This window comes from Parasteatoda tepidariorum, chromosome 8 (genome assembly GCF_043381705.1).
Source record: "Parasteatoda tepidariorum isolate YZ-2023 chromosome 8, CAS_Ptep_4.0, whole genome shotgun sequence".
In the NCBI taxonomy this organism is placed as follows: Eukaryota; Metazoa; Arthropoda; class Arachnida; order Araneae; family Theridiidae; genus Parasteatoda; species Parasteatoda tepidariorum.
In genome coordinates, this window is record NC_092211.1 from 2,396,782 (window position 1) to 2,412,965 (window position 16,184).

A 16,184-nucleotide genomic window follows, 5' to 3' on the forward strand; every position below is an offset into this window, starting at 1 on the left:
TTTTTATGGACGACAATGCGCGACCACATAGGGCTCTCATGGTTGATGAGTATCTGGAAAGCGAGGATATTCAACGAATGGATTGGCCAGCCAAATCCCCTGACCTGAATCCTATTGAACATGCTTGAAATGCTCTTGGGAGAGCTATTGTGATGCGACAACCTCCCCCGAGAACCATTCTGGAGTTAAAAATTGCTCTGGTGGAAGAATGGGAGGGTCTTCCACAAGTCCTCCTTAACTCCCTTATTAACAGCATGCATACTCGTTGCGCATGCTGTCTGTCTGTTAGGGGTGACCATACACCTTACTAGAGGCAACACACACTGTACAAGCCTCACTTTTACTGTCATCTTTTATCCTTAAAGTTCAGACTACATTGGATTTATTGACAATAGGTCTTGCCAGTGAATGGCACTTTCATTTTTGTTTTGCATACTTTATAATCATGGAATAAACTATATCCATACCAAATTTCATTTATTTATATTCAGTATTTTTTGAGATATTTGGGAAAATGTTTTCCATCTCTCAATTTTGTCCACCAGTGTAATTTGTCATCTCCTAACATTCACAGCGATATCATTCACAAAAATGTCTTCTCCTAAAATTCCCAACGATATCATTCAGAAAACATTCATTCCCAAAACGTTATATATATATATCTTTTACAAAAATACACTGTCCAGAAATCCAGAACGGTATTATTCGCAAAAAATATCATTCCTTAAAATCCACAATGGTATCATTCACAGAAATTCCTTTCGAAAACTCCATATCAATATTCTCAAAAAATACAATGTCCAAAAATCCAGAATGATGTAAGTGACAAAAAATATATGCTCAAAAATTCACTGCATTGATTCAAGCTAAATTAATGGGCTATTCTTAATAAGATTCTTATTAATGAGTACTATCGCACTCGTACACTGCACTATTAATATTTTGATCAGAGGTAAATGGTTAAAAAATTCAAAATTGGTTTACTTGTACATAGGATCCAACTTAGCTGCAACTTCCATTATCTTATAAAATGATGTTCCAGCCGGAATATACAGTTGCATTGTCTTTTCTAAGTACCGATCTGTACCTAGCCACAGTGAATACCGGACTCTGCTTTTGTTACCTGTCTGAAACATCCAATCTTGCAGAATTTCATCACCTGTCGAAAAAGAAAATTAAAGGTTTCAGTACCATGTATTTGTATTAAAAGAAAGAAAATGAATACCTATATTTAAAAAAATTGTAGTAGCTTCTTAATCGTTATAATTTTTCATAAAAAAAAATCTGAGTTTGAACGAAATTGGTTGAGTAGTTTCGGTGAAATGGTAAATAAAAAATGATTGTGTTCCAATTGTTTTTTATACCCCTCAGAAACTATTAAACCGATTTCGACTAAATTTTTGACTTTGTATAGCAAATTATATCGTTTACGAGGTAAAAATTCCAAACTTTTAGTTGTTGAAACTTTTACTTTTTCTATAAAAATTATTGTCAAAAAACTTTTTTTTGCAAAATTAAATGTTTTAACATTATGTGTTTCTGTATACTATTTGCATATTTTAATGTTTGTAAGTAATATGATTCAGAAAAGTACGGAATTTAAAGTTTAAATAGACGTTTCATATTAGATCATTAAATGTAGTCTAAAAATTTATCAGGCACTAGGTCTTAGCTCTAACAAGAAGAATTTTTACAAATATTTTCCACTGAGGTTTGGTTATTCCTTCCCTAAAAAAAGTTTAAAGTTATTACATGTTCTTTTAACTTGCATAAGAAATAATGTCAAACATTTTTCAAACAGTTGATTTGCTTTAAATATGGCGCTCAAAAAGAAAAAAAATTTCCAGCGAAGGCAGGAAAAAAGTTTCTTGGTTAATGAACAAACAATGAAGAAAAATATAATGAGACAAAATATATATAAATAAATTAAGAAAAAACAGCTTAAATAAACTTGTGTTAATTGTTTATCGAATTCTATCGCAGATAAAATTCTGGAAGGGGAGTAAGGTGGTGTTACTACCACTATAAATATTAAATACCAATTCACAAGTATATAAGACATGTTAACTTGATTCTATCGTTCGGTACATTTTGATAGATGAAGATTGACAAAGTCTATAAATAAATCCCTTCAGAACTATCCCATTTATTATAAGTTCTTCAAATATAGCATTGTAAATATTTCGTTTACATATTTAGGGACATTTTGATAATGTAAGGCGAGAATGATCTTCAAAAATATTTGCCTTCTAGCAGAAAAAATGCTCTGGGCATCTTAAAACTGCGTACCTTTGTGGCTACAGCTGGCGTCTTCCGAGTCTTAGTCAAATCAAATTCTTTTAATAACACATTCACCATGATGCCCAAAATATCATGGGAACCATGTGAGAGACAAAAATTAAATCCAGCGGCGAGCCGGATTCGAATCCCAGTCGATACGAATTCCGCATCCGGCTTGCACCGACCACAGTGCTGACGTAACGTGGTAGACTGATCATGGGTTAGAGTCCCCTTGCCGTCAGGCTAACCGTGGGAGGTTCTCGTGGTCTTCCTCTCTATGTACGCAAATACGGGTTAGCTCCATCAAAATAGTCCTCCACGAAGGCAAATTTCTCCCAATACTCAATCCAGGAGTTTCCTTGTCTTCTGGATTTGGTTCAAAATTACAAGGTTACGAAGTTGAACATTAGTAGTTGTAAACCCATAAAATTGGGTCGGTTGTTCAACGACAGTTATTAAAAAAAAATTAAATCTAGTCTCACTTGGGAAGTATGAGTACATTATACTTATATATTGTTTTGATTTTTGACTGTACGATTTTAAAACCATAAATGTTTGAAATTCTACTTATTTCAAAAGGCGAACAAGTTGGCTGTCGGACCTAATACAGATTTATACTCACCTGTTCTGTTTGGAAGAAGGCAGTGGCTTGAGGATATGTCTACGAGGCTTCTATATCTAAGTACGGGCAAAACGAAGTAGGTTTTAATAACATCACCTCCAAAGGAACCATCATGTTCCTGGTTGCTTAAGAGACCCTGGAGTGCTTTCATTGCCGAGTACTGTCGAGTATTTTGGTGAGTATTATTGACAGACATCAAAGCCTAAGGAGAATGCTTTCATTGGTTCAAAAAAGCAACATTTAGTGGACACAAAACTAGATGAAAAATCTAATGAGAAATACATTCGACTTTTATTTATTTCCTTGCCATTTTTTTTAAACGTTATGATTCTTAGAAGAGCAGTCGAAAATTTGAGCTCTTCTGAGTCCCTTTTTGCGTATTTCTCTATATATCGCAGGGCTCGAAAAAACTCTAAAATTTTACCCGTCCCCGAGGACGGCTTGTCCAACAATGTACCCGTCCTCCTTTGAAACTAACCCGTCGCTTCTAAGTAAATAAAAATATAATTTTCTCTTATTTATTACAAACATTTATATAAATTGCACAATGAATTAGTAGTTACTAGGATTACAAATACTAAGATTGCATTATACAGTAATAAAAGGAATACTAGGTTACTAATAGGAACCTAGTATTTCTTTTATAAAATAATTTATTTCTTTTATGAAATAATTTCTTTCTTTCATGAAATAATTTAAATGACAAATGTCAAGTTATCTGGAATGTCAATTTATTCAAGGGTACTGCGTTTTTAAAATGAATCAAACATGACGTTTGCCAGTTCCACAATCAAGCTAATGATTTACAGAGATTTCTGCACAAAAATCTGAAAGGGGTTTTCCATTTAGGTTGATGGTCATAATTGCGATTACCGCTTCTTGTTTAAGACCAGTACGTAATGTTCATTGCGGAAAAGTCCCTTTCAACCGCTGCAGTACGTGACACAGAGAAAACATCAATTCCACAATGCGCAGTATGTTGCTGTATTTCTAGATTAGAGGGTCATTTTAGAAGTGAGGCGCTAGACTCTTGTAAGATAACAAAAATTGAAAATGTATCACCAACATTAACGGGAAAATGGCCGTCCGCGCGGACTTTGGATTCGAGAAATTCGTTGTCCGCTGGGAATTTTTAACCGCCGAGGACGGGCCTACCTTATTTAACAATGTTAAAGTTGTAGTGTGTCTACCACTACAAAAATACAATTCCAATTCACTAGTATATAAGACACGTTAACTTGTTTCTATGTGAGGTACCTTTTCATAGATGAAGGTTGACATTGTCGATATCTACTCTCCCCACATTGGTGACCCGGACGTGATGTGCACTTGTCTACCTTGATAGAAACTCCCACTTCGATGAACACACCTACTTCGATGAATTGTCCACATTGAACCATTGACTTGCTATTTGTGATTGCGACCTTATCCACCTCCTCGAACTGTTGCTACTCAGTCTCGATCGCACACAACGTCGGCCTGCATTCATTCGACTGCTAATGGCAACACAGGACCCTGAACTTAATACACCTCTCACGATCAGCAAAAGTACGGTGGTCCTAATACAGTTCTCCCAGCTTCTCATAAAGCAGCAATGAATCAACTAGTGGTATCCGTTCATCGAATTCTATCACAGATATATTTCTGGTGGGGGAGTACTGTAGTGTGTCTACCACTACAAAAATACAATTCCAATTCACTAGTATATAAGACAAGTTAACTCGATTCTGNAACTTAAAACAGACAAATTCAACAAATATTCAAATAGTGTAGGTTTATTCATGAACAAGAAGAAAACTAAAGTAATGAGAATAAATCAAAAGAAAAATGACAAAATTAAAATCGAAAATCACGAAATAGATGACATAGAATCATTTAGCTATTTAGGTTCTATTGTAGATAAAAAAGGTGGAAGGACTTTTTTAAGGTGTGTTTATTTAGAGAAAATGTGTTTTTTCTTGTCTGATTTCGTAACTCAAAACGTCATCTGCACTAATTAATTAGCATATTTGAGGTCGCCACTTTGGACGATTAAGATTGAGTCCTAGAACGTGAAGATCTGATCATTAGATCAAAAGTTACTCAGGGTGGTCCATTTATTTTTTTGCGCATTGTACTATAGAATAAATATTTAAAAAAGGGGCAATTTTTTGAACTTTTTAAGCTCGTGTAGCTGTTGAGATAATTTTTAAATTTTCAATAGAAATTTTTTTTTTTAGAAATTACCTGCAATATTAAAGCAGTGGTTTTCAAGTTATCAGTGATTCCGTTTTCCTTCTGTCTTTGAGTCAAAACAGAAATCATTTCGGTTAAGTTTGCTCGTAGAGTTCGATTATGCTGCAATGCACACGACGTCGCCATCACCGCTAAAGCCTGCTCATCTATTAAAATTAGAAATATTGACAAATTACAGTTTAAAAAAAATCACGAAAAGTTCATAAAGAATATGCAAAGTTTTTCACATACATTTTAAGAATCTTTGTCAAAAATAGTGCCAAAAAATGTTTACAGAATAAAAAATTAATAACTATACAAAGGAAAAAAAACGAATGTCAAAACGCAATACATCCTTATTGAAGAAGAAGGGACTGAAAATATCGAAACATATTTGATAGTCACAGATTAAGAAAGAGGATTTGAATGGTTATTATTAGAAGCCCCTATAAGTTTCACCAAAAAATTAAACTGATTTTTATGTTTTTTCTTCAGTACTGATTCAACTGATTTCGATAGGTTTTTTGTTTTTTCCTTATTTAAATAATAACCCTTTGACACAGAATTTTTTAAACATGCGTTTAACATTTTTTCATTATATTGTATAATTTAGGTAAAGATAAATGAAAAATATTATATCTAACATTTAAAAAAATTTTGGTTATTAAAACAGTGTGAAACACTGGTGTCTTTTTCTACGTTAAATGTAAGTATACCAAACATGGCTCACTTTGGAGTATACCAAACATGGCTCACTTCCAAACAATAATTTTTCATATTCGTATTTATTTGCAGTTATTTAGATCTAAGAGAAACAGCTATTATATGAATGAAACTTTTTTTTCAAACTTCCTTTTCTGGATTTTGCATTGTAGCACAAATATCATTTCTATAATATAGCAGATTTTTTTAGCATCTGTTAGATTGTTTTTAATTAAAAAATAGTAAAGTATATTTTTGATTTTAGTAAGGGCGGCAGAAAAAAAATATATAAAAAGGTACTAGTGGCCTATCTGCTTCAAATGGTTAATTTGCGAAGCCTAATTTATATACGTATTTTGCTTCACTTTAAAAGGGACTTGAGTAGCGAATAAGGGTAGTAATTATGAAAAGCCCCTAAATACATTATTCGTGCTTGTTTAACCATAGAAGTATTAAAATTAATTATAAAAGGCTGCTGAAGTTCATTATGAAAAGTATGAACTAAATAAATATAAGTCTAATATCGAATTGGATTTTAATCGCCTTTTATGCAACATTCTTAATTTTCATATGATTTTAAGTAAAATTCAAATTTTTTGAGAATTGATATTTATTTTGTTTAATTCATATTAAAGAATTTTAATGATTTGAACAGAATTTATTAAAAAAACGTCATCTTTAAGTGGGAATTTCCACAAATATATTTCAATTTATTATGCACATTACTAGGATAAATGAAAGTTTATTATCAGCACATATACTTTGCAAGAATCTTTTATGAATCTCTTATGAATCGTATATGAAACTTACCTGTCCACAGCTCTCTATGAGCATTTGAAAATTCTGCCTTAAGTTTATCGACATCTTTCTGCGTGATATTGTCTCCAGCGTTGCACAAGGCTATCAGATTAAATGGATTTACGTAATCATCTTTGTCTACTCGGCTGCGTAATTCTTGAACGAGATTTATTCCTTGGAAATTTCTAACATCAATGCAAGCTACCAAGAACGCATTGATGAACGAGGCCAATTCTGTGCTTGAAACATCTTCTAATTCATTCCTAAAATGATTATTTAAAAAGTATAGCTCAGAGAAAAAAAATTGAGACTCATGGCATGCAAGGTAAAATGTACAGACTGTGCTTTTACTTTTTTTGCGTTGAAAGCAAACCCTTTTTTGAACTTGCGCTTATCAATGTCAACTGCGTAGTTCAACAAAGAAGACAAAGGAATTCCTAGATGAAGCATTGGAACAAAAAAGTCTTTGGAATACTGTTTGATAGAATTCACCCGCATTTGAGTTACATGGAGAAGAAAAACATAAAAATCTCCCACGGCTAGTCCAAAGGAAATGGGACTTTAATCTGCCTACCAGGATATTTTACGCCAACAGCGTGATTGCTGAGAGCCAGAAGTGAATTCGTATTGATCACGGGGACTCCAACCTGGGTTTCCTAGAGTAGTGTGCTCGAACCCCTGAGCCTCCACAGTTCTTAATGCAAGGTTTGTTCGAAAAGTAATGTCAATGATTTTTAACTAAGACATTTGAAATAACGAAATACGAAATTCGAATTAAATTGGTTGAATAGTTTTTAAGAAATTAAAGTTTAACAATACTTATTTTCTTAAACAATTATTACTGAAAAAACTATTTGATCAATTTTATTCACATTTTGTATTGTGTCGTCTAAATTTATTGATTAAGTAANAATATATCACAACTATGATAATATGTATAATTAACTATGTTTTAGTTGAATTTATGAACTGTTACAATTGATCCCGTAAGTGGGGGCAATTGTAACAAGTGCACGACTGTCAAAAATTTTTAATAACTAATATAATAACATTTAAAATAAGGTATTTATTTTTTTTCTAGTAGAGGATAGTCTACTTTACGCGTCTGTCGATTAATACTAATAATATATTGGATTTTTTGTTAGTTAAAAATAGTAAAAAATGTTACAATTGACCCCACTCTCCCCTACCTATTGAAATGTTAAGTCTACCGTTGGCAGAAGTTTTGCTTGCAGGGAAGGGCAGCGTTGACGATTGTACAGAGCGCAAAACAAAAATGTTCTCCCCTGAATAAATTTTAATATTATGATTGGATCTTCACGTTCTAGGATACAAACTTAGTGGTTTGAAGAGCTGCTCTTAAATATGCTAATTAATTAGTTCAGACGATATTTTAAGTTACGAAACGACTTTCACTGAATAAACATGCCTCTTTTCCCGACGTATTCAGATTTCTGACCTCCTAATTATCGAGGATAAATGAGAAATATGGTCTCAATAGTTTGGTCAGGAGAACGATGTAAAATTTAGTTCCCTTAATATCAATTTTACTTTTTGCGTATTTCAACATATCTTGCGAAGTTTTAAGAGAATCGAAAAATTTTTGCACACAATTATGCAATTCGTTTATCCAAAGATAATTCAATGCAAAATGTAACTTTTCGTAAATATATATATTTTATTATTTTACTTCATAATGGTTGAAAAAATTTTGAATTGTACTTTAAATAATTCGGTTATTTATAAAATTTAAAGAGTGCAATTTGAATACCTCACAATAAATTTTTTTTCGCCTATTATTAAATTAAAAATAAAACAATAATAAATACTTACTAAAAGTTATATTTTGCATGGAATTATCCAGGGATAACCGAATGTTACAATAAGTTGCAAAAAATTTTCAATTCGCCTAAGGCTTTAGCGAGGTATGGTGTAATATACAAAAAGTAAAATTAGCATTAAAGGGTCCAAGCTTTGGAGCACACTCTTGACCAAACTATTGTGACAATATTTCCCAAATTGCAGCTATAGTATGGGGGTCAGAAATTCGAATCCGTTATAAAAAAGGGATGTTTACTCAGAGAAAGTACATTTCTGTGCTTGATTTCATAACCTAAAATATTGTCTGCACTAATTAAGTAGCAAATTTGATTTCACTCTTTTGAACCATTAAGTTTGAGTCCTATAATGCGAAGATCCGATCATTAGATCAAAAGTTATTCAAGGTAGTCCATTTGTTTTTTGCGTCCTGTACTGGAAAATCATCACTGACAACCAATGATACGAAACTGTATGACTGAATCCTAGAAATTGAATAATCGTATTATGTTCGATTGTCCAATTTGTACTATAGCCTAATATTTATCTTACTTACCCGCCATGTTCATGGGCTGTTGCCATTTATTTTATGTATTTAATGTATTTTGCGATTTGTACTGCTTTTTGGATTTAAATAAACATTTACCCGTATGCCCTAAATTGGGGCAGGTCGGGGTAAATTTTCATAGTGTTCGATTATTGGCACTTTTAAAAATTCGAAAAAAATCGATCACCGGATTGGGACGGACAATTTGCTGATAAGAAAGTGGTGTAAAAATGGTCTGGCATGCTTTTTTCCTGTTCTTATACCAGGCTGATTCGAAGGGGCTAATGGTTACTTACCGCTTCCCAGATTTTTTATAGTTTAGTTCCCTGACATGAACACTCACATGCAAGGGTATAATCTTGGAACAGTTTAAAAAAGTGCAAGAGGCTTTCACCAAGGTTGTCAAATAATCCATCTTCTTACATCAAAATAATTGACGAAAAAAATGAATATTACTTACAAAGCAAGTCTTGATAGAAGCCGGTACCCTACTTCCATAGATAATTGCTTTCCGATTTTATTATTTGGCGAAAAGTAAGTTTCATCCACCAAATAGAGAGCCACAGCCGTCCTGGTTGCATAATATCCAAACACTTCCGCAGATGAGTCATTTTTGCCCTGTTGAAATAACCAGGCTACTGCTTTCTTTTTGAGGTGATCGTATTTCTCAAAACGATCTAAATTAATCAGGGCTGAAATAGAAAAAAAGGGTAAGTTATACTTTTATACTGTAATTTAATTTATCCATTAGTATCTTGTTTTTCGGGACGTTTTTAAAAATGCTCTATCAATTGTTTTCTCGACACAAATGATTTAAGTATTCTCTTTCTTATACGTTAAGTTAAAGCTCTGGTATATCAGTAAATACAAATATGGCAAGGCAGGGAATAACGGATTATTTGAGATTGAAATACGTTTTGAAAACACTAATCAGTCAATTAAAAGAGCTCACTAGTACTTCTAGAAACACATTCGACTGTCATATTCTAAAAATTATAAGGATGTTTTCAGAAAACAAGAGAATTATATTTATTTTCATTTAGAAAATTTTAGACTTGTCCTAGGTATGAGGTTGAAAGCAGTGGTAAAGAAAACTGAGCAAAAAATTACTGAAATTCAGAGGAAAAAAAATGCTTTCCAAAATATCCAATTCCGTTAATTTTTTTTGTAGAAGCTTCAGAATCAATAAAAAGAATATCATTAATCAGTACAGCATCGCTATCATCGCTAATTTCGTGGTTCTCTTTTATCTGTACCCATATTTTTTTTAAAGTTCTTCTAAAGGAATATCCTCCGCGCTGACTAAGTATCCAGCTTTAGCAAAGCTGTTACGAATAATACGATCTGTAATATCATCGTTCTAAGCTTTAGAAATTTCTGTTATGTTTTCTTCGTAAATTGATTTTTGGCACGGATTCTTGTGTGAAATGCAAACAAAAAGGAAATGGATTTTACTGCTTTCTCTAAAAGTTAAGTGGCTGCGAAAATTAATTCAAGGTCATTTCCCCTATAAAATGCGTTTACAAGTTTGAAATGTTCTGAAATATTTTGGAAAATAGGGAAAGTGGATCTCAAAGAAAATTCGTTAAATAGAAAATTCACTTCGCTATATTCGAAAAAAGTCGCAAAATAGAGAAGTTCGTTAAATAGAAATCTGACTGCATCTATCAAATATTGAATCTAATGATTTGTTTTATAAATAATGAATACTTTTATAATTGATTATGTTTTTTTAAGTAAAAGTCATACTTGAGTTTTCTAGTAACAAACTGTTATGTTTTAAGGCATTTTTTTTTACTTACAATACCATTTACTAAACTCGAATCAGTTCAGAAAATGTAGTACTGTATTTGACATAATAATACTAAGCACTTGTTTTAGATTGCTTATCCTTTGTTTATTTGTTTAATAATATTTCCTCAAATATTCTAGGTTGGTCTGATTTAAGAATATAGTGGTACGAATTAGGGAACTGGTTTCCTAAATTGTACAGCTTGCAGAACTGGTATAATTAATTCTCAGTACTCACTGCAAAAATATAATTACCAAAAAATTAATATAAGTAGCTAAATAATTATGTTTTACTGTTAAAATATTTCATATATTAATGATTTGTGACTGATGAAAATTAAAATCTGAAAAGCCTACTTTAAAAAGGCGTACATCTTACTGATATAATAATTTAACAAGACAAACATCAATAATAGTGAAAAAAAAAGACAATTTTAAAGAAACTATTAAAAAACTTACCACTACTGCAGTCTCTTTCATTCGAGGGATCCCTTCCACAATCAGACGGGTCACCGTCACATCTATATTTTACTGGAATACAGATTGAATTGTCACATCGAAAAAAATCTTTACTACAAGGCTCATTCGTTAACATATGTCTTTCAAAGCTAGCTGAAATGGAATAAAACAAGTTTATCTCTACAGTCCTAGGGCAAATTATTAGAAGCACTATAAGATTCCATGTAAAATCTTAATTATCAGGTAATACTATACAGCTTTATTGCTTTTACGTGACTGAAACCGGTTTGTACTTGTTTACGTTCGTGTATCAATTGTTTAAATTAGGCGATATATACTATAAATTCAACGATTGGATAAATTAGACGATATATTATATAAATATAGAATATTTATTATATCAGGAGTTATATTAGTACATTATAATAATTAGACCAAATCATTAGATGTACTGTAGTGTTTTGATAATTGCATGCTTCGTAAGAGTTTATATGCAATACTTTTATATTTAAACATACATGTAATGGGTTTTTATCCAGGAGATTTTTCATATAGTTCCTATTTGTATTAATTTTTAACGTATTGCATTACAATGTTAACCAATTGATACACGAACATAAACAAGTGCAAACTGGTTTCAGTCGCATTAAAACAAAAAAGCTGTATAGTATCACCTGATAATTAAGATACTAAAGAATAAGATAAGATTACTAAATAATTTCTTTGTTAATTTGTATAATTTTTCCATGTGCAAATCCATTTCGGGCTAATCCGTGGTTAAAACTATTTACTAAAAAATTCTTTTACTAAATAATTTCCTTTGTTAATCTATACAATTTTTCCATGTGCAAATCCATTTCGGGCAAATCCGTGTTAAAATTATCTATTAAAATTTTTTTTCTTTGATAATTTATATAATTTTTCCATGTGCTAATCCATTTCNCACGTTCCCTGTTGAACACCGAAGACATGTGGTAGCTGTCAGGTCGAAGAGATCGAAAGTGTGTGGTATTCGTGCTTGGAAAACTGTAATAACTATTTATTATTATTGTTTCTTATTTTATTTCATAATAGAGGAAACAATCTTGAAAATTAAAAGTACATAAATTTTCAGATGCGTTTAAGGTTTGAAATTTTAAATGACAAAATTTAAAGTTTGAGAGAAATCGGTGGAATAATTTCTAAGTGAGAGAATTTTAAACCCTTCCTTCTCGCTCCCGTGAAAATGACGGGGTGAGGTTTCGCCGTCTATTTCTCGCTCCCATGATATTTCCCAGCTGGAATGTTCAGTAGTAACGCTCCAATAAGAATAAAACTAATTCATCTCTTCTGCCCGGAAAACATTTTATTTCTCATTTTACACACCAGATGACAGTACTAGGGTATTTTTAAGGTAATTGTAGATAGTTAGTTTAGTTTAAACTAGTTATCAACACTAATCGAATACGTATATTTTAAAAAAAATAGGAACTTATATGGCCGTTTTCTTGAAATTTAACCGATTGTTAAGGGGTTAAGAAGTATATTTAAAAATTAGTAATCGTAAACATAAGTTCCCAGTAGAACATTGAAGTCATGCATCACTGTCAGCTGTCAGTAAGCGGGTAGGTAATCACTTTGTTCTGCTTGCAAAGGGACCGAGTGTGTATGGTTTTGGTGCTTGTCGAGCTGTTCTACAGTGAAGTGACCTACTTCACATGCTAGTTGTCAGTGTAATTGCTATCAAAGTAGTGGAGCCATCCCCTCTGAAGAGGATCGAAATTGCGACTCAAACGGACTACGAACATGTCTTCGAACTTCGAACGGACCTCAGGTATGTTTCCCAGACCGACACCAATAGATCTTTGTGCAATTCTTGCGTGACGTAATTAAAACACAAACACCACTATTGCTAATTAAAATCTGATTTCTAGAGAACATTTCGATCGATTTGATTCAAACATTAACTTCATTTACACCGATGGGCAGCCCCTCATCACGTTAGACATAATTGAAGAATTCTTTTCAACTGTGTGATCATTTGACGAGCAATTTAAGAACCCAATTTGATTAAAATTAGTTGAAACAGTTTATAAGAGATGTATTATTCTTTGAATAAGGTTTTTTTTGCCTCATTTCAGTCGGAAGAAAAGAAAAAAAAATTTAATTGTGAAATTATTTAACGAGGGATTTATATATATATACTCACTATACACACTAACTGAATACCCGTTCTTCTTCGTATGGGGTTAAAAACAAACTATTTATATTATCTATTCAACCAGTTTGGCGTCCAAAATATCGAGTGAAGTAGGAAAATGTAAATAAATTTCAATGTATAAAAATAATGTCTTTTAAATTGTACGCAATTTTTTTTATTTTTTTTTATCGAAAAGCAGCAGGTTTTTTTTTAAAAAAAAAGTATGTGATGAATTTACGCATTTTTAAAAGGCAACTCCGGATTTAACTCCTTTTTTTTTGCATTACCAACTTAAGATAGATAGTGTTTTTACGGCCCTTATAACAATGAACAAAATAAAAAATTAACGCTTTAAATAACTTTTGATCTAATGATCGAATTATGAGTTACTAAAACGAAAACGTCCATGAAAACTTTCTTTTCCGACTCAATTACTGACTAAACATTCTTTTTCATCTAGAAAACAAGGCTCCATTAATTAAGGCAGGATAGCACTCAAAACTGTATACCCTATAATATTCATTTCACACTTTGGGCTTTTCGCTTTGTCACGAGAAAGTTTTGAAAGAATCGAAAATTTTTTGCGCCCAATTAAAAAATTCCTAAGATTTTTCCATGTAAAATGTGATTGATAATAATAATTTATTATTTATTTCATTTAATCATAGTGGAAAAAAAAACCCTTGAAAATTAAAAGTACATAAAAGTACTTTTAAAGTTAGAAATTTTAAATAGCGAAATTCAAATTTTGAAAGAAATCGATCGAGTTATTTCTAAGTTGTACAATTTTAAAAAATCGTATACTTGAAAATTTGATCCCACAGTAAAGTGACACGTTCCCTGTTGAACACCGAAGACATGTGGTAGCTGTCAGGTCGAAGAGATCGAAAGTGTGTGGTATTCGTGCTTGGAAAACTGTAATAACTATTTATTATTATTGTTTCTTATTTTATTTCATAATAGAGGAAACAATCTTGAAAATTAAAAGTACATAAATTTTCAGATGCGTTTAAGGTTTGAAATTTTAAATGACAAAATTTAAAGTTTGAGAGAAATCGGTGGAATAATTTCTAAGTGAGAGAATTTTAAACCCTTCCTTCTCGCTCCCGTGAAAATGACGGGGTGAGGTTTCGCCGTCTATTTCTCGCTCCCATGATATTTCCCAGCTGGAATGTTCAGTAGTAACGCTCCAATAAGAATAAAACTAATTCATCTCTTCTGCCCGGAAAACATTTTATTTCTCATTTTACACACCAGATGACAGTACTAGGGTATTTTTAAGGTAATTGTAGATAGTTAGTTTAGTTTAAACTAGTTATCAACACTAATCGAATACGTATATTTTAAAAAAAATAGGAACTTATATGGCCGTTTTCTTGAAATTTAACCGATTGTTAAGGGGTTAAGAAGTATATTTAAAAATTAGTAATCGTAAACATAAGTTCCCAGTAGAACATTGAAGTCATGCATCACTGTCAGCTGTCAGTAAGCGGGTAGGTAATCACTTTGTTCTGCTTGCAAAGGGACCGAGTGTGTATGGTTTTGGTGCTTGTCGAGCTGTTCTACAGTGAAGTGACCTACTTCACATGCTAGTTGTCAGTGTAATTGCTATCAAAGTAGTGGAGCCATCCCCTCTGAAGAGGATCGAAATTGCGACTCAAACGGACTACGAACATGTCTTCGAACTTCGAACGGACCTCAGGTATGTTTCCCAGACCGACACCAATAGATCTTTGTGCAATTCTTGCGTGACGTAATTAAAACACAAACACCACTATTGCTAATTAAAATCTGATTTCTAGAGAACATTTCGATCGATTTGATTCAAACATTAACTTCATTTACACCGATGGGCAGCCCCTCATCACGTTAGACATAATTGAAGAATTCTTTTCAACTGTGTGATCATTTGACGAGCAATTTAAGAACCCAATTTGATTAAAATTAGTTGAAACAGTTTATAAGAGATGTATTATTCTTTGAATAAGGTTTTTTTTGCCTCATTTCAGTCGGAAGAAAAGAAAAAAAAATTTAATTGTGAAATTATTTAACGAGGGATTCATTAAATCAGAATTTGAATGCAATATATGTATGTAATGGTTCAAGTAAAAAAGCAAATCACAAAATTTTTGTATGTTTCAAAATGCTTCAAGAGGAAAGTTTTTACGATTTTGTCAAAACTTTTTAGTATAGATTCGGCAGTTTCGGATTACGTAGCTGAAAATGGAAACTGAAAAATAAAAGTAATTACCTTCAGCTTGATGTTTAAAAATGATTACTGTGATGAATGTAGTTAGGAATAAATAGGAGAACATATTTCATGTTTTCAATCAGTTGGTTTACTTCTGAAGTTAGGGCTTCGAATTCAGTCAGTCGTGTATGCTTAAAAGAAAGGAAATGTCGAAATTGTCCCCCCATTTGTCTTTTCCATTTCCTCTGATATTTTCCGTTATACTTATCAATAGTTGACCTTCGATATTTATAAATCTTTCATAAATAGATATTTATCAAGTCTGACTTACGTTTCAAAAAGTGCAACAGTTATGTTTGCAAAAATGTTTACTGATATATTAGATCGAATTTCAATTTTTAAACCCCCCCAAAAAATTATATTAAAGAATTTACATCGAAGGAAAACCGAACAAATTAAGGTACTTATTCGTAACATGAATTTTCCTCAGTGTCAAAACACAAAATGCCATTTTGTGTTTCGACACACTGAGATAGGTTGCAGTGAGGGCTCTTTCATTATATATATAATCTATTAAAATTTT

The 16,184-nt window shown here is 32.0% G+C and overlaps 1 protein-coding gene across 1 annotated transcript; it reads right to left on the bottom strand.

Moving 5' to 3' along the window:
- Positions 1-1,002: 1,002 nt before the first annotated feature.
- Positions 1,003-15,818, bottom strand: LOC107442243 (uncharacterized protein CG3556; the record flags this gene model as incomplete). The annotated part of the gene is given in 7 exon segments (XM_043048209.2): positions 1,003-1,159; positions 2,903-3,104; positions 5,129-5,283; positions 6,629-6,879; positions 9,442-9,673; positions 11,232-11,384; positions 15,662-15,818. Coding segments are annotated over 7 exon segments (1,214 nt in total), but the record flags the coding sequence as incomplete, so codon positions are not given.
- Positions 15,819-16,184: the final 366 nt, after the last annotated feature.